The sequence below is a fragment of the Bos taurus genome, chromosome Y (genome assembly GCF_002263795.3).
Source record: "Bos taurus isolate L1 Dominette 01449 registration number 42190680 breed Hereford chromosome Y, ARS-UCD2.0, whole genome shotgun sequence".
Lineage (NCBI taxonomy): Eukaryota > Metazoa > Chordata > Mammalia > Artiodactyla > Bovidae > Bos > Bos taurus.
In genome coordinates, this window is record NC_082638.1 from 1,562,666 (window position 1) to 1,578,595 (window position 15,930).

The 15,930-nt window shown below is 51.3% G+C and overlaps 1 protein-coding gene across 2 annotated transcripts in view; it reads right to left on the reverse strand.

Annotated features, from left to right (window-relative positions):
* Window positions 1-2,584: 2,584 nt before the first annotated feature.
* The window catches only part of MXRA5 (matrix remodeling associated 5), a 29,123-nt gene continuing 15,777 nt past the window's right edge, over window positions 2,585-15,930 (reverse strand). Inside the window, exons 6-7 of one of the 2 annotated variants that reach the window (XM_002700420.6) lie at window positions 12,027-12,927; window positions 2,585-5,938 (exon numbers count right to left, since the gene is read on the reverse strand). In XM_002700420.6, coding sequence (XP_002700466.3) covers window positions 4,030-5,938; window positions 12,027-12,927 — 2,810 coding nt within the window. In that variant the 3' untranslated portion in view covers window positions 2,585-4,029. Of the gene's footprint in view, window positions 5,939-12,026; window positions 12,934-15,930 lie in introns of both variants that reach the window. The other variant, XM_005228468.5, reaches the window with a different exon arrangement.

Below are 15,930 nucleotides of genomic sequence, written 5' to 3' on the forward strand. Positions count from 1 at the left end.
ATTTATGTATTACCTTTCTATACATTCATCTATCCACATGCCTATTTATTTCATCTATCATTTAGCTATCTTACCTATTCGCTCTACCTATTTTCCATCATCTCCTTTATCATCATCTAGCTAGCTAGCTGTTACCTACTATATATTTATGTATCCGAGCTTCCCCGGTGGCTCACCTGGTGAAGAACCCGTCTGCAATGCAGCAGCCGCAGGAACTGTGAGTTCGATCCCTGGGTGGGGGAAGATCCCCTGGAGGAGGGCACGGCAACCCATTCCAGTATTGTTGCCTGGAGAACTGTCATGGACAGAGGAGCCTGGAAGGCTACAGATTGTAGGGTCACAAAGAGCCGGACACGAATGAAGTGACTTGGCACACAGGCACGCCTTTATGTATCCAGCAATCATTTGTCCACCCATCCATCCACCTATCCACACATCTATCTATTTTATGTATCATCTATGTCTCTATGTCTCATCCATCTAGGTATCTACATAGTCTACCTATCAATCAATCTACCTATCTATACATACCTATCTATACATCTATGTATCTATCAATCATCTATCCATTCGTCTATCCACATACCTGTTTATCTATCTCATCTATCATATCACTGAGAGTCAACTCCTAGGCAGGTTGATAAGACGTCTGGGGGTCCTCAAGGAGAGAGGGGTCTGGAATTCTCAAGGAGGAGGAAAGGATAAACTTTTTTTTCTTCTACATTCCTTAGCATTATATAACAATAATGTATCCTGCTTGAGGACAGTTTCTGGAAAAAAAACCTTCTGGCTAATCCTGTTATCTTAAAACGTAAATAATGGGAGTGGGTCTAGTAAGGTCTTTCCAACCTCTAGACATTCTTTTGATTCATGGTAATAAGTAATTAAAAAGTATGTAACTCCATTGCTAACACTAGAGAGGGGGCACTCTTTCTGCCCCCTTCTGATGTCTATGTCAGAAGCTTTCTCTATCTCCTTTATAGTTTAATGAAACTTTATTACACAATAGCTCTGAGCCATCAAGCCTCGTCTTTGGCCCCGGATTGAATTCTTTTCCTCCAGAGACCAAGAATCCTGGGGTCTTTCATGGTTCAGCAACAGCCTTTCATCATCTAGCTATTTTCTGTCATCTACCGTATATGAATACTATATACTGACTCGATGGACATGGGTTTGAGCAAGCTCTGGGAGTTGGTGATGGACAGGGAAGCCTGGCATGCTGCAGTCCTGCTGCTGCTGCTGCTGCTAAGTCACTTCAGTCATGTCTGACTCTGTGTGACCCAAGATGGCAGCCCACCAGGCTCCCCCATCCCTGGGATTCTCCAGGCAAGAACACTGGAGTGGGCTGCCATTTCCTTCTCCAATGCATGAAAGTGAAAAGTGAAAGTGAAGTTGCTCAGTCGTGTCCGACTCCTAGCGACCCCAAGTCTATGGGGTCACAAAGAGGTGGATACGACTGAGCGACTGAACTGATATTCACATATATCTATCAACCATCTATCCATCCATCCATCCATCATGTATGTATCATGTAGCTAGCTAGCTATGTATTACCAAATCGTATCTACTTAAGATCTCTCATGGTGGTTCTCAACTAAGGGTGATGGGGGGGGGGCATTGAAAATATTTAGAGCCATTATTTCACTGCCACACACTTGGAGTGCAAGAGGCTACCGGTGCTCCATGAGCATAGCCTACAGATGCTGCTAAACACCCCATGATGCACACCACAGCCCCCACTCCAGAAAATAACCCAGCACCCAAAGTTTGTGCTGCGAATGTTGACAAACCCTGTCTGAGATAAAAGCGTTTTGTCTATGGAGCATGAACACTTCAAGCAGGACATGTTTCCAACACATCTGGGTACCCCCTGGTACCCCATCCTGGTACCAGGCACATCCTAAGGGCTGTGGAGTTATCCTTAAGCCCATAAATGGATTCATGCCTGAGACAGCATCCACGCTTCCCAGAATGGTGGCAGGCCAAGCTCTCTTTTGCTTCAAGGACTGCTATTTCTTTCCAGACTGGCGGCATGTTGAAAACTCACCTTCTTCCCAAATATTTATCTTGTTTTTTACCCGCTTCTCAGCACGGAAAGCCAAAACATGCATGGGACATGCACCCAAGATGTCTCTTTCCTAAAGAAAATTAGCTGAAGGACTGCCGTGACACCATTATTTCAGCCTCAAATTATCTTGTTTCAGATCGGAACTGTTTCCACCCTTTCTTCCTGTCAAAGGGGTTGCCAGAACCACCCCCCTTAGATTCAGTTTCTTTGTAATAAAAAGGGTTGCAGAGAATGGAGTAATTCCAGTGTGGTAGATAAAAGCAATTGTTAACCAATCTGATTTATTAAGTTGTTTTTTTTTTTGACGTGGCCCACCATTTTTAAAGTCTTTATTGAATTTCTTACAATTCTACTTCCATTTTAGGTTTCGGTTTTTTGACCCTGAGGCATGTGGGATCTTCAAAGTCTTAACCACTGGATCACCAGGGAAGTTAAATCAACCAGTCTAATGTAAAACTCAAATGCCAACTCATGTGCTTTTGCCCTTGAAAAATATCGCTGTCATGACTGCTTGGCTCTTTGGAAAATATTATTTTATTATCCAATGTACATTATATGGACCTTAAAAATACAGTAAAGCAGTCATGGAAATCACAGATCAACTTTCAGTGGATACAAATGGATAGGAAGAAAGCGATTTCTGGGCTTGTCCACAAGGCAGTGGGTTTATTCTCTGGGGTCACAACTTTGCTTTCTGCTCCATTTCCTCTCATCTCCCTGCAACTTTCATGGGATAAACTTTATTATAAACAAGGAAATTCAGTATGTCACTCTCCTCCCCCCACCATAGGATCCCCGGGAACAGTAATATCTTCTTGGTTCACGAATTTGAAGGAAGTTCAGGAGGAAACTTGCTTCAATTGAATTTCCATGCCTGCTCTAATGTATCCAAGTCTTGTAAAGACCAATAATTTATTATTTTTAATGAGACAGAAAGTACGTCTTTTGCTTTCTACTCTCATCGTCTGATTAGAAAGAAAAAAAATATATATATATATATAAAACACTATATAAAAAGTGAGTTCCAGGAAGAAAGCATTCTTATAAAACGAGATGTATTGTATGACACTTGTACGTGGGGGGAAAAAAATTCAATCATTGTGGTTCTCAGCCTTTGTTGGGCAAAGCGGAATGTTGAAATAACGGAAAGATGGATACTCATTCTAGAAGGTTCTATCATGTTGAAACTGCAGCAGGTTAACTAGGGAACGAATTTTGCAGGCGGGTAGCAAGGCACGGTGAATCTCTATGATTTATTTGCAGTGAGTGCTTCTTAGGGATTCTACAGACGCTCGTTCAAGCGGCAGGGTGGTACCAGCAACTCAGAAGTTGAGATCTGCACCCAAGTGTCGTGAAAAGCAAGACCAGAGTGCTTGGCATTCTGTAAACATGTCACAAAGTCCCCTCATAGCGGCAGATACCTCCTTACAGCGTTTGCGGTTGTTTCCTCTCATCGTCAAGCGTGGGTCAAGGTCAATGTGAGCCTGAAACCCACCAACCTGGAGAGGGGCAGCCACTGTTTGCTGTTCAGCCGCTCAGTTGTGTCCGACTCTCTGCGACCCCATGGACTGCAGCACGCCAGGCCTCCCCTGTCCTTCACCGTCTCCCCAGAGTTTGCTCAAACTCACGTCCATTGAGTCTGTGATGCCATCCAACCATCTCATCCTCTGTCACCCTCTTCTCCTTCAGCCTTCAGTCTTTCCTGGCATGCCACTGTGGCCCGAGACGAACCCTTTTCGAGCTCTGACCTTCTGGCCCCAGCTGTGACCCTCAAAGCAGGCTTCATTTTAACTTCCTAAGCGATCGCAACCCACTCCAGTATTCTCGCCTGGAGAAGCCCATGGACAGAGGAGCCTGGCAGGCTACAGTCCAGGGGTGTGGGTCGCAGAGAGTCCCACACAACTGAATGACTTTCCCTTTCGAGCGACATAAGTGGAGTCCTTGCCGCCGGGTTTGGCGTTTCAGTAGATGTGGACGTAGGTGGTCTTAGAGTCGCTGCCCAGGAGGTTTTTTGCAGTGCATTTGTAGAAGCCCGCGTCTCTCTGGGTGGCCTGCTGGACGGTTAGGGATCCCTGCGGGTGCAGGAATCTGTTGCCATAGACACGCGGCTGAGTCCCCGCGGTGAGATGCGACTTGTCGGGCAGCTCCCAGCTTATCTCAGCTTTGGGGATGCCCATGGCCATGCAGTTCATCTTCACGATGCTGCCGGGGCGGGCGTAGATGACCGGTGTGGGCTCGCTGGTGATCCGCGGAGGATAGGCGATGACGATCACCGGGATGCTCACGACGGAAGGGCCGTGTTCACCGTCCGCATTGCACACGTAGGTGCCCCTGTCGAAGACTGACGCATCCCGCACGGTGAGGGTGCCGTTCTCCCAGAGGGCGAAGCGTCCCCGCACCTGGGGGCCGTCCAGGACCACACCGCTGGGCAGCGTCCAGGACAGGCGCATCCCCCGGGCACCCGGGGGTACACAGGGCAGCCGCAGGGTCTCCCCGTTGACTATGCTGACCAGGTTGTTGTAGCGCTTGTTCGTCTCGGGCTTCAGCCCCACCTTCAGGGACACCAGCCTCTCCGTGTGGCCTGCCGAGTTGCTGGCCACGCAGCGGTAGGCACCAGCGTCCTCGGACGAGAGGCCGCTGATGTGCAGCCGGCCATCCCCCTTGTGGAAGAACCTGTGCAGCCGCTGGCCGCTCCGCAGCTCCGTCCCGTTGGGCAGGACCCACAGCAGCGTGGGCGTCGGGGTGCCCGCGGCCGAGCAGTTGAGGCTGATGGTGTGGCCAGCCATGGCCGTGATCTTCTCGCTGACCGGGTCGTGGAAGACGGGCTTCTCCAGGGGCTCCAGGACGGTAAGCTGGACCACCAGGCGGGCCTCCCCGCCCTCATTGCGCCCAATGCACGCCAGCTGCACCGAGTCGCTCATCCGCAGGCTCTTGATGTCCAGGGTTCCGTTGCGATGGATGGTGATGCGGTTTCCATAGTAGGGGGCGGGCAGGACCACGCCCTCAGGGAAGGCCCAGAGCACCCGCGGCGCGGGCACGCCTTCCGCCCGGCAGTCGATGAGCTTGCGGCTCCCGCCGGGGGCCACCTCCCGCACCGTGGTGATGGCCTCGGGGTAGCCGTTGATGGTGGGCGGCTGCACGTGGACGTGGATCCAGACGGTCTTCCGGTCCTCGCCGGCGCTGTTCCTGACCACGCATGTGTAGTTGCCGCTGTCCGAGCGCTGGGCCTTCTGGATGAGGAGCGTGCCGTCTTGGTAGACCTGGTACTTGTCGGATGAGGCGGGGATGAGCCGGTGGGTGGGAGACAGCCAGGTGACCCTGGGCGTGGGCTCCCCTTGAGCCTCGCAGGCCACGGTGACCACGTCCCCGTAGGGCACGTGTATCACCGAGTAGGTCTTATTGCGGATGGCGGCCGGCTCGCTAACCACCTTGACTCGCACGCGCATCTCGTCCTTGCCGACCTGGTTTTCCGCAAAGCACGTGTAGTCTCCTTCCTCCCGCGGGCCCACCTCGTTGAAGTAGAGCGTCCCGTTGTGGAACACCACGTAACGCTTGGCCCGCCCGCCGCTGTCGTCCGCCTGCATGAAGGAGTTGACCAGGCTCCCGTCCGGGAGGCTCCAGGAGATCTCGGGGTTGGGGAGCCCCGTGGCCAGGCAGTCCACCTTGAGATCGCCCCCGTACAGGACCCGGTGGTCGTTGGCTTCTTTGTGCTGGATCTTGGCGGCTTTCATGACCACATTCACCTTGAGCGCCACGAAGTCGTCACCCACCTTGTTCCGGGCGACGCACAGGTAATCCCCTGCGTCTTTGTCGGTGACGGACTTCACCACCAGCGTCCCGTTGGCGAATGCCTTGATCCTCGTGTCGAAGCTGACAGGGGAAGAAGAAAAGGAGGAAGAAAGTCAGTCTCCCAAACGCTCTCTCTCACCTGGCTTGAGAGCACCAAAGCCAGACAGAAACTTGGGGTTCTGAGAACTACCGGTGCTCAGGTTGGTTGTTTATAGTCACTAAGTCGTGTCGTGACCTGTGGACTGTTGCCTGCCAGGCTCCTCTGTCCATGGGATTCTCCAGGCAAGAAGACTGGAGGGGGTTGCCATGCCCCTTCTCCAGGGGATCTTCCCCACCTGGAAATCGAACCCACCTCTCCTGCATCACAGGCGGATTCTTTACCACTGAGTCGCCTACTCCATGGGATTCTCCAGGTAAGAACACTCGAATGGGTTGCCATGCCCTTTCTCCAGGGGATCTTCCCCACCCAGGGATCCAACTCGCATCTCCTGCACTGGAAGGCGGATTCTCTACTGCTGAGTCACCAGAGAAACTCCACCAGTACACAAGGCTGCCACTCAAAACGTCAGATGGTTTTTACAGCCGAGAGGGGACAGTACCCAAACACAGAAGCAATTAATTTACCATGAATAAGAACTTCCCGGTGGAGCCTGCCCTCTGGCTGGCCCGGCCACGGATTCAAAGATGTGAAATGCAGCCTATGACATCAAGCCTGTTAGTGTGGGGGTGTATGTATGGATCAAATATTTGCATGCTGGCCAGTGCGGTGCTTAGGGTAATGATAAAATCAGATCAAATGCTACAGTCACAGACAGAATGAATATGCATTAACCTTAGGAAGAGGTGAAATTTTTCCTAAAGAAAGCACTTTATGGACGATTTCTACCCTTGACAGTTCTCATGCTGCTGGACTGAACTGTGAGGCAAACAGGAAGCAAGCGGCGACACCGAGGATCACGGAGGTGTGGTGATCTGAAGAGTTTCAACGCTAAGGTAGGATGCTTCAGAACTTGGTGCTGTTGATCTACCAGTTTCTTCTCTAGAATGTGTCAATGTCAACGTGCTCAGTGGTTCAGTCGTGTCTGACTATTTGCAACCCCCAAAGACTGTAGCCTGCTAGACTCCTCTGTCCATGGGGTTTTCCAGACAAGAATACTGGAGTGGGTTGCCATTTCCGTCTCCACTAAAGCTTACAGATCCTCACCAGCTCGAACTCCCCTATGCTGACATGCCATTTCCCCATGCAGTAGACCTATATTCACATGCTGCTGAGTTATATAAGAAAAAAAGGTTTTCAGCATAAAGGGGTAACACAGAAAGAAAGAAATACCTACCCTAGGTACAGGACATTTTTATAAATATATATTGGCATCTCCTCCAGCAGTGCAAAGCTAATGCTTTGAATAACGGGTTAAGACATTTGGGAAGTTGCTACTTTAAAAGTGTCCAACATCTCAATTACTTATAAATGACCATTCTGGCTTCTGTAGGGGGAACTTGAACATTCATCCCTAAATATTTCCTGTACACTGCATCATCTCATAGCATGTATGGAATGGTTAATTTAAAAAAAAAAATGCCTGTGATGGAATTCAACCTGATAACGTCATTGCTGCTGTTGTTAAGTCATGGCTGACTCCTTAGAGACACCATGGACTGTAGCCCACCAGGCCCCTCTCTCCATGGGATTCTCCAGGCAAGAATACTGGAGCGGGTTGCCATTTCCCTCTCCAGGGGATCCTCCTGACCCAGGGATCGAACCCTCATCTCCTGCATTGGCAGGCAGATTCTTAACCACTGAGTCACCTGATTATTGTTCATCAAAGCACCTAGTGTGGTGGTTTAGTCACTAAGTCGTGTCTGACTCTTTGCCACCCCATGGACTGTAGCCCCGCCAGGCTCCTCTGTCCTTGGGATTCCTCAGGCAAGACTGGAGTGGGTTGCCATGCCCCTTCTCCAGGGGATCTTCCCGACCCAGGAACTGAACCCAGGTCTTCTGCACTGCAGAGAGATTCTTTACCAACTGAGCCATAAGCACCTATTGACAAGGACTAAAAACACTGTTTTGCTGGCCGTGAGAAAGAGAGTCAGGTCTACGTGAATTCGTCGGTCACTGGATGGCAGGGGAGAAGACAAAGATGTTTTAATGTGTCTTGGGGTCGGACTCCAGAAACGTATACAGTAGCACACGTCTGAAAAACATTTAGAAATACCTATGGCAGCAAATCCTAGCCTTGGTCACAATCAGAATCACCAGGGCAAGCCTGAAAAAGGCGCCTGGCTCCACCGCACGGGAGACTTGGCTTCAAGACGCCAAAGTCCAATAGCTGTGTTTTTTAAACAATCCCAGCATGTAGGCAGGGCAGAGAGCCCGCTCTTTTATAAAACTCCCATGGGCTGTTTAATGACACTTTTTTTCTGAGAAGGTAATTAGCCAGAAGCTAGGAATAACGAAGCTACAGAGACCGCCGTTTATGATTTACAGCCAGAAGCTGTAGGACGGCCCCCGTCGACGCTGGAATGACCATCCTTCATCTCAGCGTCCGTTCAACACTTGCCTCAGCCTTGCCAACGTCAATGGAAAACAGGCCTCCGCGTGGCAGGACACCGGCCCAGCTGGAAGATATTCTGGGAAAACTGGGTACGTGGTATTCCGGATCGACTGTGCAAAAGTTCGCGAGGTACCACCCAGCCGCCTGAAGTTAAAATACACAGGCTGGGAGGATGCGACAGCAACCTTTTCCTGCACTGGAAGGAGACTGGGTGGCTGCGCAGAACCCTGGACGCTGTTTTTTTTGGTCCTGTCCCCAGAGAGGAACCCACACCGAGCTGCCCAGCTCTGGAGGCTGAAGAGCCGGGGAAGTGGGGGGTTTCAACATGGTGTCATGGGTGTGGCTTTGCCTCCCTGCTGCCAACCACTGTCTCTCTCCTCCGCAGCTTGAAACATTGAATAAAGAGACGGTGGCTTTGGGAGGAACCAGCCCAGGATTTCGAGAAGGCAATGGCACCCCACTCCACTACTCTTGCCTGGAAAATCCCATGGACGGAGGAGCTTGGAAGGCTGCAGTCCATAGGGTAGCTGAGGTCCGACACGACTGAGTGACTTCACTTTCACTGTTCACTTTCCTGCATTGGAGAAGGAAATGGCAACCCACTCCAGTGTTCTTGCCTACAGAATCCCAGGGACTGGGGAGCCTGGTGGGCTGCCATCTATGAGGTCTCACAGAGTTGGACACAACTGAAGGGACTTAGCAGCAGCAGCAGCAGCCCAGGATTTTGCAGCTTCAGCACTACTATCAGGGGCTGGATGACTGTCCACGGTGGGGTTTGGGGCAGCTCTCCTGATCTATACTAATTAAACAGTAGCATGGATGCATGGATGCATGGATGAATAGATAGATGGATGGATGGAGGGATGGATGATGGATGGATGGATAGATGGATGGATGGGTAGATAGATTGATGGATGGGTAGATTGACAGATGAATAGATGGATGGATGGATAAATAGACAGATGGATGGATGGATGGATAGATGGAGGGATGGATGGATGGATAGATAGACGGATGGATAGATGTATGCATGTATGTATGGATAGACAGATGCATGGATGAATGGATGCATATATGTATGTATGTATGCATTGATGGACAAATAGATAGATGTATGCATGGTTGGATGGATAGAGGGATGGATGAATAGATAATTAGACAGCCACTTAAGCTAGGTCAGGGTTTCTCAGCCTGGGTTTCTCCCCACTCTCTGATGTGGGGCATCCTCTGCACTGTGGGGTGTGGAGGAGCAGCCCTGGTCTCCACTCAATGGGTCCAGGAGCACCCCCCGCCAAGTTGTGACAACCAGAAATGTCTCTGGATATTGTCAGATGTCCCCTGAGGGCCTTGTCATCCCTGGTTGAGAACCATAGCTATAGATAGATAGATGGATAGATGGATAGATGGATGGATGGATGGATAGATGGAGGGATGGATGATGGATGGAGGGATGGATAGATGGATGGATAGATAATGGGTGGATAGATGTATGCATGTATGGATGGATAGACAGATGCATGGATGGATGAATGCATAGATGTATGTATGTATGCATTGATGGACAGATAGATAGATGTATGCACAGTTGGATGGACAGATGAATAGATAATTAGACAGCCACTTAAGCTAGGTCAGGGTTTCTCAGCCTGGGTTTCTCCCCACTCTCTGATGTGGGGCGTCCTCTGCACTGTGGGATGTGGAGGAGCATCCCTGGTCTCCACTCACCAGGTCCAGGAGCACCCCCCACCAAGTTGTGACAACCAGAAATGTCTCTGGATATTGTCAGATGTCCCCCGAGGGCCTCCTCATCCCTGGTTGAGAACCACAGCTATAGATAGATAGATGGATGGATGGATAGATGGATGGGCAGACAGACATTTGGATGGATGGATGGATAGACACACATATGGATGGATGGATGGATATATGTATGCATGGGTAGATGGATAGATACGTGAATGTATGGATACATAGACGTATGTATGGAGGGATGGATGGGTAGATGGATGGATGGATGGACGGATAAACAGAAAATGGATGGATAAATAGATGTATGTATGTATGTATAGATGGGTAGATGGATGCATGGATAGATGTATGTATGTATGTATAGATGGATAGATGTATGTGTGGACAGATAGATGGATGGATGGATGGATGGATGGGTAGATGGATGGATGGGTGGGTGGAGAGATGGATGGATGGAGGGATGGATGATGGATGGATGGATAGATGTATGTATGTATGCAAGATTGATAGATGTATGTATGTATGGATGGATGATGGATGGGTGGATGGATGGATGGGTGAATAGATGGATGGATGGATGGATGGATAGATGGATAGATGTATGTATGCATGGATGGATGGATAGATAGATAATTAGAAAGTCTCTGGTGCTAGCTGAGGGTTTCTCAGCCTTAGCCCTACTGACACCTGGACTGGACGACTCTCTGATGTGGGGCATCCTGGGTACCACAGGGTGTGGAGCAGCAGCCCTGGTCTCCACCCACCACGTGCCGGGAGCCCCGTTCCCCCACTCCTGAAGTCACATCAACCAAAAATGTCTCCCAAAATTGCCCAGAGTCCCCTGGAGACAAAATCCCCCTTGGTTGAGACCCGTTGCTCGAGATTCATACATCTGGGGCTCGAAGACAGGGCAACAAGGCAAGGTGCATTTCCTTGCAGCTGAAATGAACTTTAAGAATTCCAAACGTGCGACCTGTGTGCTGTCACCATGCCTTTCAATTTTCCTTTTCCCCTCCTTTCCTTCTGCTGCTGATACATTTTAACATAACATCTGGAGCTTCTATGTGCTTTGTTGAAATCCGATTATAGAAAAAGAAGGCAAACGGTTTTTATCTATTCCTGTGTTGTTGCTGTTGAGTCGCTCAGTTTTATCCAACTCTGCAACCCCATGGACTGAAACCTGCCAAGCTCTTCCGTCTGTGGGATTCTCCAGGCAAGAACGCTGAACTGGGTTGTCACACCCTTCTAGGGTATCTGCCCGACCTAGGGGATCGAACCCAGGTCCCCTGCATTGCAGATGGACTCTTTACCATCTGAGCCACCAGGGAAGCACAAGAATACTGGAGTGGGTAGCCTATCCCTTCTCCAGTGGATCTTCCCCACCCAGGAATTGAATCAGGGTCTCTCCTGTATTGCAGGTGGATTTTTCACCAATTGAGCTACCAGGGAAGCCCATTCATTCCCTTGCCTGTACCGACCCCACAAAAAGGTGTCTCCCCAGATCCCAATCATTGGAAAAGACCCTGATGCTGGGAAAGACTGAAGGCGGGAGGAGAAGGGGACGACAGAGGATGAGATGGTTGGATGGCATCACAGACTCGATGGACATGAGTTTGAGTAAACTCCGGGAGTTGGTGATGGACAGGGAGGCCTGGAGTGCTATGGTCCATGGGGTCGCAAAGAGTCGGAGACGACTGAGCGACTGAACAACAAAATTTCAACGGGAGACGGAGGGAGGTGCCCCAAGAAGAAAACTCCAAGGGGAGGTGCAGGTAAGTGCCCGCGGAGGCACGCGGAGGTGTCCCCGGGAGCTCGTGGAGGTGCCGGGGGAATGATGGCGAGTCTGGAGCGCCCCCGTACGTACGTACCTGAAAAGCGCGTCGATCATCCGCTTGGACGGCAGCCTCCAGACGATGCGCGGCCAGGGGTCCCCGGAGGCGCTGCAGTCCAGGCGGAGGGTCCCCCCGTAGCGGACGTCGGTCCTCTGCGGGGAGGTGCCGGTGATGCGCGCGTTGGCGGCCGCGCGCTGTACCGTGAGCTGCACGGTCCGGCGTGCCGAGCCCACCAGGTTGGCGGCCACGCACTCATAGCGCCCGCTGTCCTGGGGCGCCAAGTTGCGGATGTAGAGGGTCCCGTTGGGGAAGACGAAGAGGTTGCCGTGGACGAACTGCGAGGGGCGGATCTGGGTGCCGTCGCGGAGCACCCAGCGCACGCTGGGCAGGGGCGCGGCGCGGGCCGTGCAGTGGATGTGGATGCTGAGGCCGGGCGGCAGCGAGATGTTCTCCGCCTTCTCCTGGTGGATGACCGGGGGCAGGGCCGCTACGTGCAGGCGGATGGCCAGGCTGTCGGCGCCCGCCGCGTTGCTCGCCACGCACTTGTAGACGCCCCTGTCTTGGAAGGACGCCTCCTTGATGCTCAGCGTCCGGTTCTCGTGCAGCGTGACCCTGCCCTCCACGGGGGACACCGTCTGCCACACGCGCCCGTCGGGGAACACCCAGGAGATCTGCGGCACCGGGGTCCCCTTGGCCAGACACTCCATGGCGATGGTGTCGCCCAGGTAGACGGTGACATCCTTGTAGTGGGAGGCCAGGATCTGGGGCTGCTGCGCCGTGACCGCCAGGAGGACCACCATGCGGTCGGCGCCGTGCAGGTTTTTGGCCGTACACACGTACTGCCCGCGGTCCTGCACCTGGACGCTCCGGATGACGAACGTGCCGTTCTTCAGGACCTCGAACCGCTGCAGTCTGGTGTTGGGGGTCATCAGAGCACCTGGAACTCAAAAGACACCTGCCATCAGGTGCGATGCACACCGAGCCCTTTCCACAAGGATGGAATAAAGATTATTAGTTAATGGATCTGTGCGTTGCAGCTGCCCAGGTGCTAAGTAGTGTCCAACCCTTTGCGACGCCCCCCCCCCCCCCAAGGACTGTAGCCCGCCAGGTTCCTCGGTGCGTGGGATTCTTCCAGGCAGGAACACTGGAGAGGGTTGCCATTTCCTTCCTCCGGGGGATTTTCCAGATGTAGGGATTGAACCTGAGTCTCCTGCAGTGGCAGCTGTGTTCATTCCCACTGAGCCATCGGGGAAACCCTTTAATCTGATTCTCCTCTTCATGTCCAAACAGCAAAAAAAGCAAAAGGCCCCAAATCCCCAGGACTTGCTCTCATCTTCTCATGTGTGTGTGTGTCCTAAGTTGCGTCAGTCATGTCCGACTCTCTGTGACCCCGTGGACTGTAGCCTGCCAGGCTCCTCTGTCTGTGGGATTCTCCAGGCAAGAATACTGGAGTTGGGTTGCCAGGCCCTTCACCAGGGGATCTTCTCCACCCAGGGATCGAACTGGAGTCTTCTGCACTGGCAGGTAGGTTTTTTACCAGTAAGCCACCTGCGAAGCCCTTTAATTGACTGATTTCTCCTCTTTATGTCCACACAGCAAAGAGCAAAAGACCCACCCCTCCAGGACGCATGCGATTGTGGAGGTACTGGGGGGTGGGTCTTTTTGCGTTTGCTGTTTGGTGTCACAGAGACTTGAATACGACTTAGCACTACGCCATCTATTCCTTTCCCACTCAAAATGTGGGGCAGTCCATGGGGTTGCAACGAGTTGGACACGACTGAGCAACTAAACTGAACTGAACTGACAAATGATAAATCCCGTAGAGGGTGTGGAGAGAAGGGAAGCCTCTTGCACTGTTCGTGTGAATGGAAGCTGATACAATCACAATGGACAAGAGCATGGAGACTCCTTAAAAAACGAAACATAGAACTAACACACGATACAGCAATCTCACTCCTGGGCGTATACCCTGAGAAAACCATAACAAAACAAAAACAAAAAATACACATACCACAGCGTTCACTGCAGCTCTGTTTACAGTGATGACACGGAAGCAACCTGAGTGTCCATCGACAGATGAATGGATAAAGAAGATGTGGTACACACACACACACACACACACACACACACACAGGAATATTACTCAGCCATGAAAAGGAACGAAATTGAGTCCTTTGTAGAGAGATGGATGAACCTAGAGTCTGTCATGCAGAGTAAAGTAAGTCAGAAAGTGAAAGTCACTCAGTGGTGTCTGACTCTTTGGGACCCCGTGGACTATAAAGTCCAAAGAATTGTCCAGGCCAGAAGACTGGAGTGGGTAGCCTTTCCCCTCTCCAGGGGATCTTCTCAACCCCAGGGATTGAACCCAGGTCTCCCACACTGCAGGTGGATTCTTTACCAGCTGAGCCACCAGGAAAGCCCAAGAATACTGGAGTGGGTAGCCTATCCTTTCTCCAGGGGCTCTTTACAACCCCATGGACTGTAAAGCCCACCAGGCTCCTCTGTCTATGGGATTCTCCAGGCAAGGACACTGGAGTGGGTTGCCATTTCCTTCTCCAGGGGACGTTCCCAACCCAGGAATCGAACTGGGGTCTCCCGTATTGCAGGCAGATTCTTTACCAACCGAGCCACCAGGGAAGCCGTTACACATGCACCCTGGTGTTCACGCAGCACTGTTCATAGGAACCATGACACAGAAGCAACCTCAGTGTCCATCCACAGAGGAATGGAGCAATAACATGTGGTACCCACACAATGGAATATTACTCAGCCATGAAAAGGAACAAAGCTGAGTCTGTCGCCGTGATGCGGAGGAAACTAGAGTCTGTGGTAGAGTGAAGGAGGTCAGAAAGAGAAAATCAGATATTGTACTATTAACGCCTACATATGGAATCTGGAAAGACGGTCCTGATGAACCTGTCTACAGGGCAGGAATACAGGCGCAGATGTAGAGGAGGGACAGGTGGACACAGTGGGGGAAGGAGAAGGTAGCGTGAGTCGGGAAAGCAGCACTGGAATATACACACGACCGTGTGTGAAACAGACAGAGGGAAGCTGGGGTATAGCCCAGGGAGCTCAGCTCGGGGCTCTCTGATGACCTAGACAGGGGGATGGGGCCTGGGAGGGAGGCTCAAGAGGGAGCGCATATATGGATACTTTTAGCTGATTCACGTTATTGTATAGCAGAAACCAACACAGCATTATGTAAAGCAATTATATTCCAATTAAAAAAAAACAACAAAAACTGGAGCTAACTAGGAAAACTGTTAGTCGCTCAGTCGTGTCCGACTTTGTGACCCCCCCTGGACTGTATCCCACCAGGCTCCTCTGTCCATGGGGATTCTCCAGGCAAGAATACTGGAGTGGGTTGCTGTGCCCTTCTCCAAAGGAAAAGCTGGTGCTAAGCAGCAGAATCCCAGTCAGGTAGAGGAAGATACATGATGGTCTCGGGAGGGGGTGTGGTACAGGGATACTCTACGATGGAACAAGGTACAGAGGACGCTAAGAATGAATGCAAATGGGGTCTCTTCAGTGGAGGGACACGCCTTCCATCCGAGGCAGAGTCCTTTCAGAACGAAAAACCCCGCGGTGTCCCCAACTCGCTTCCTCCAGCAAATTCCTCATTAAATCATTAGGGAAGCGTTTGGCGTCCGGCATGGAGCCTTCAAAGATGTCAGTAATCTGCCTGCGTCCAGAGCCTCTTCTCACGACTGGAAAACATCTAACATGCGTGAGATCAGCAGAGAATGTACAGCTGTCTCTAGTGTAACAGCATCGGTCACTTCCTGGGTTATCCACATGGCAGATGGAGGGGGAAAAAAAAAAAAAACAACCCCAACCTTCTGAACAGAATCCAAGCCTGAAGGACACAGCTGTGCTTGAGAGAGATGGAAAGACAAAGAGGAAAAGGGAGGTATGTTCACGGAGACTGCAGGGCCGA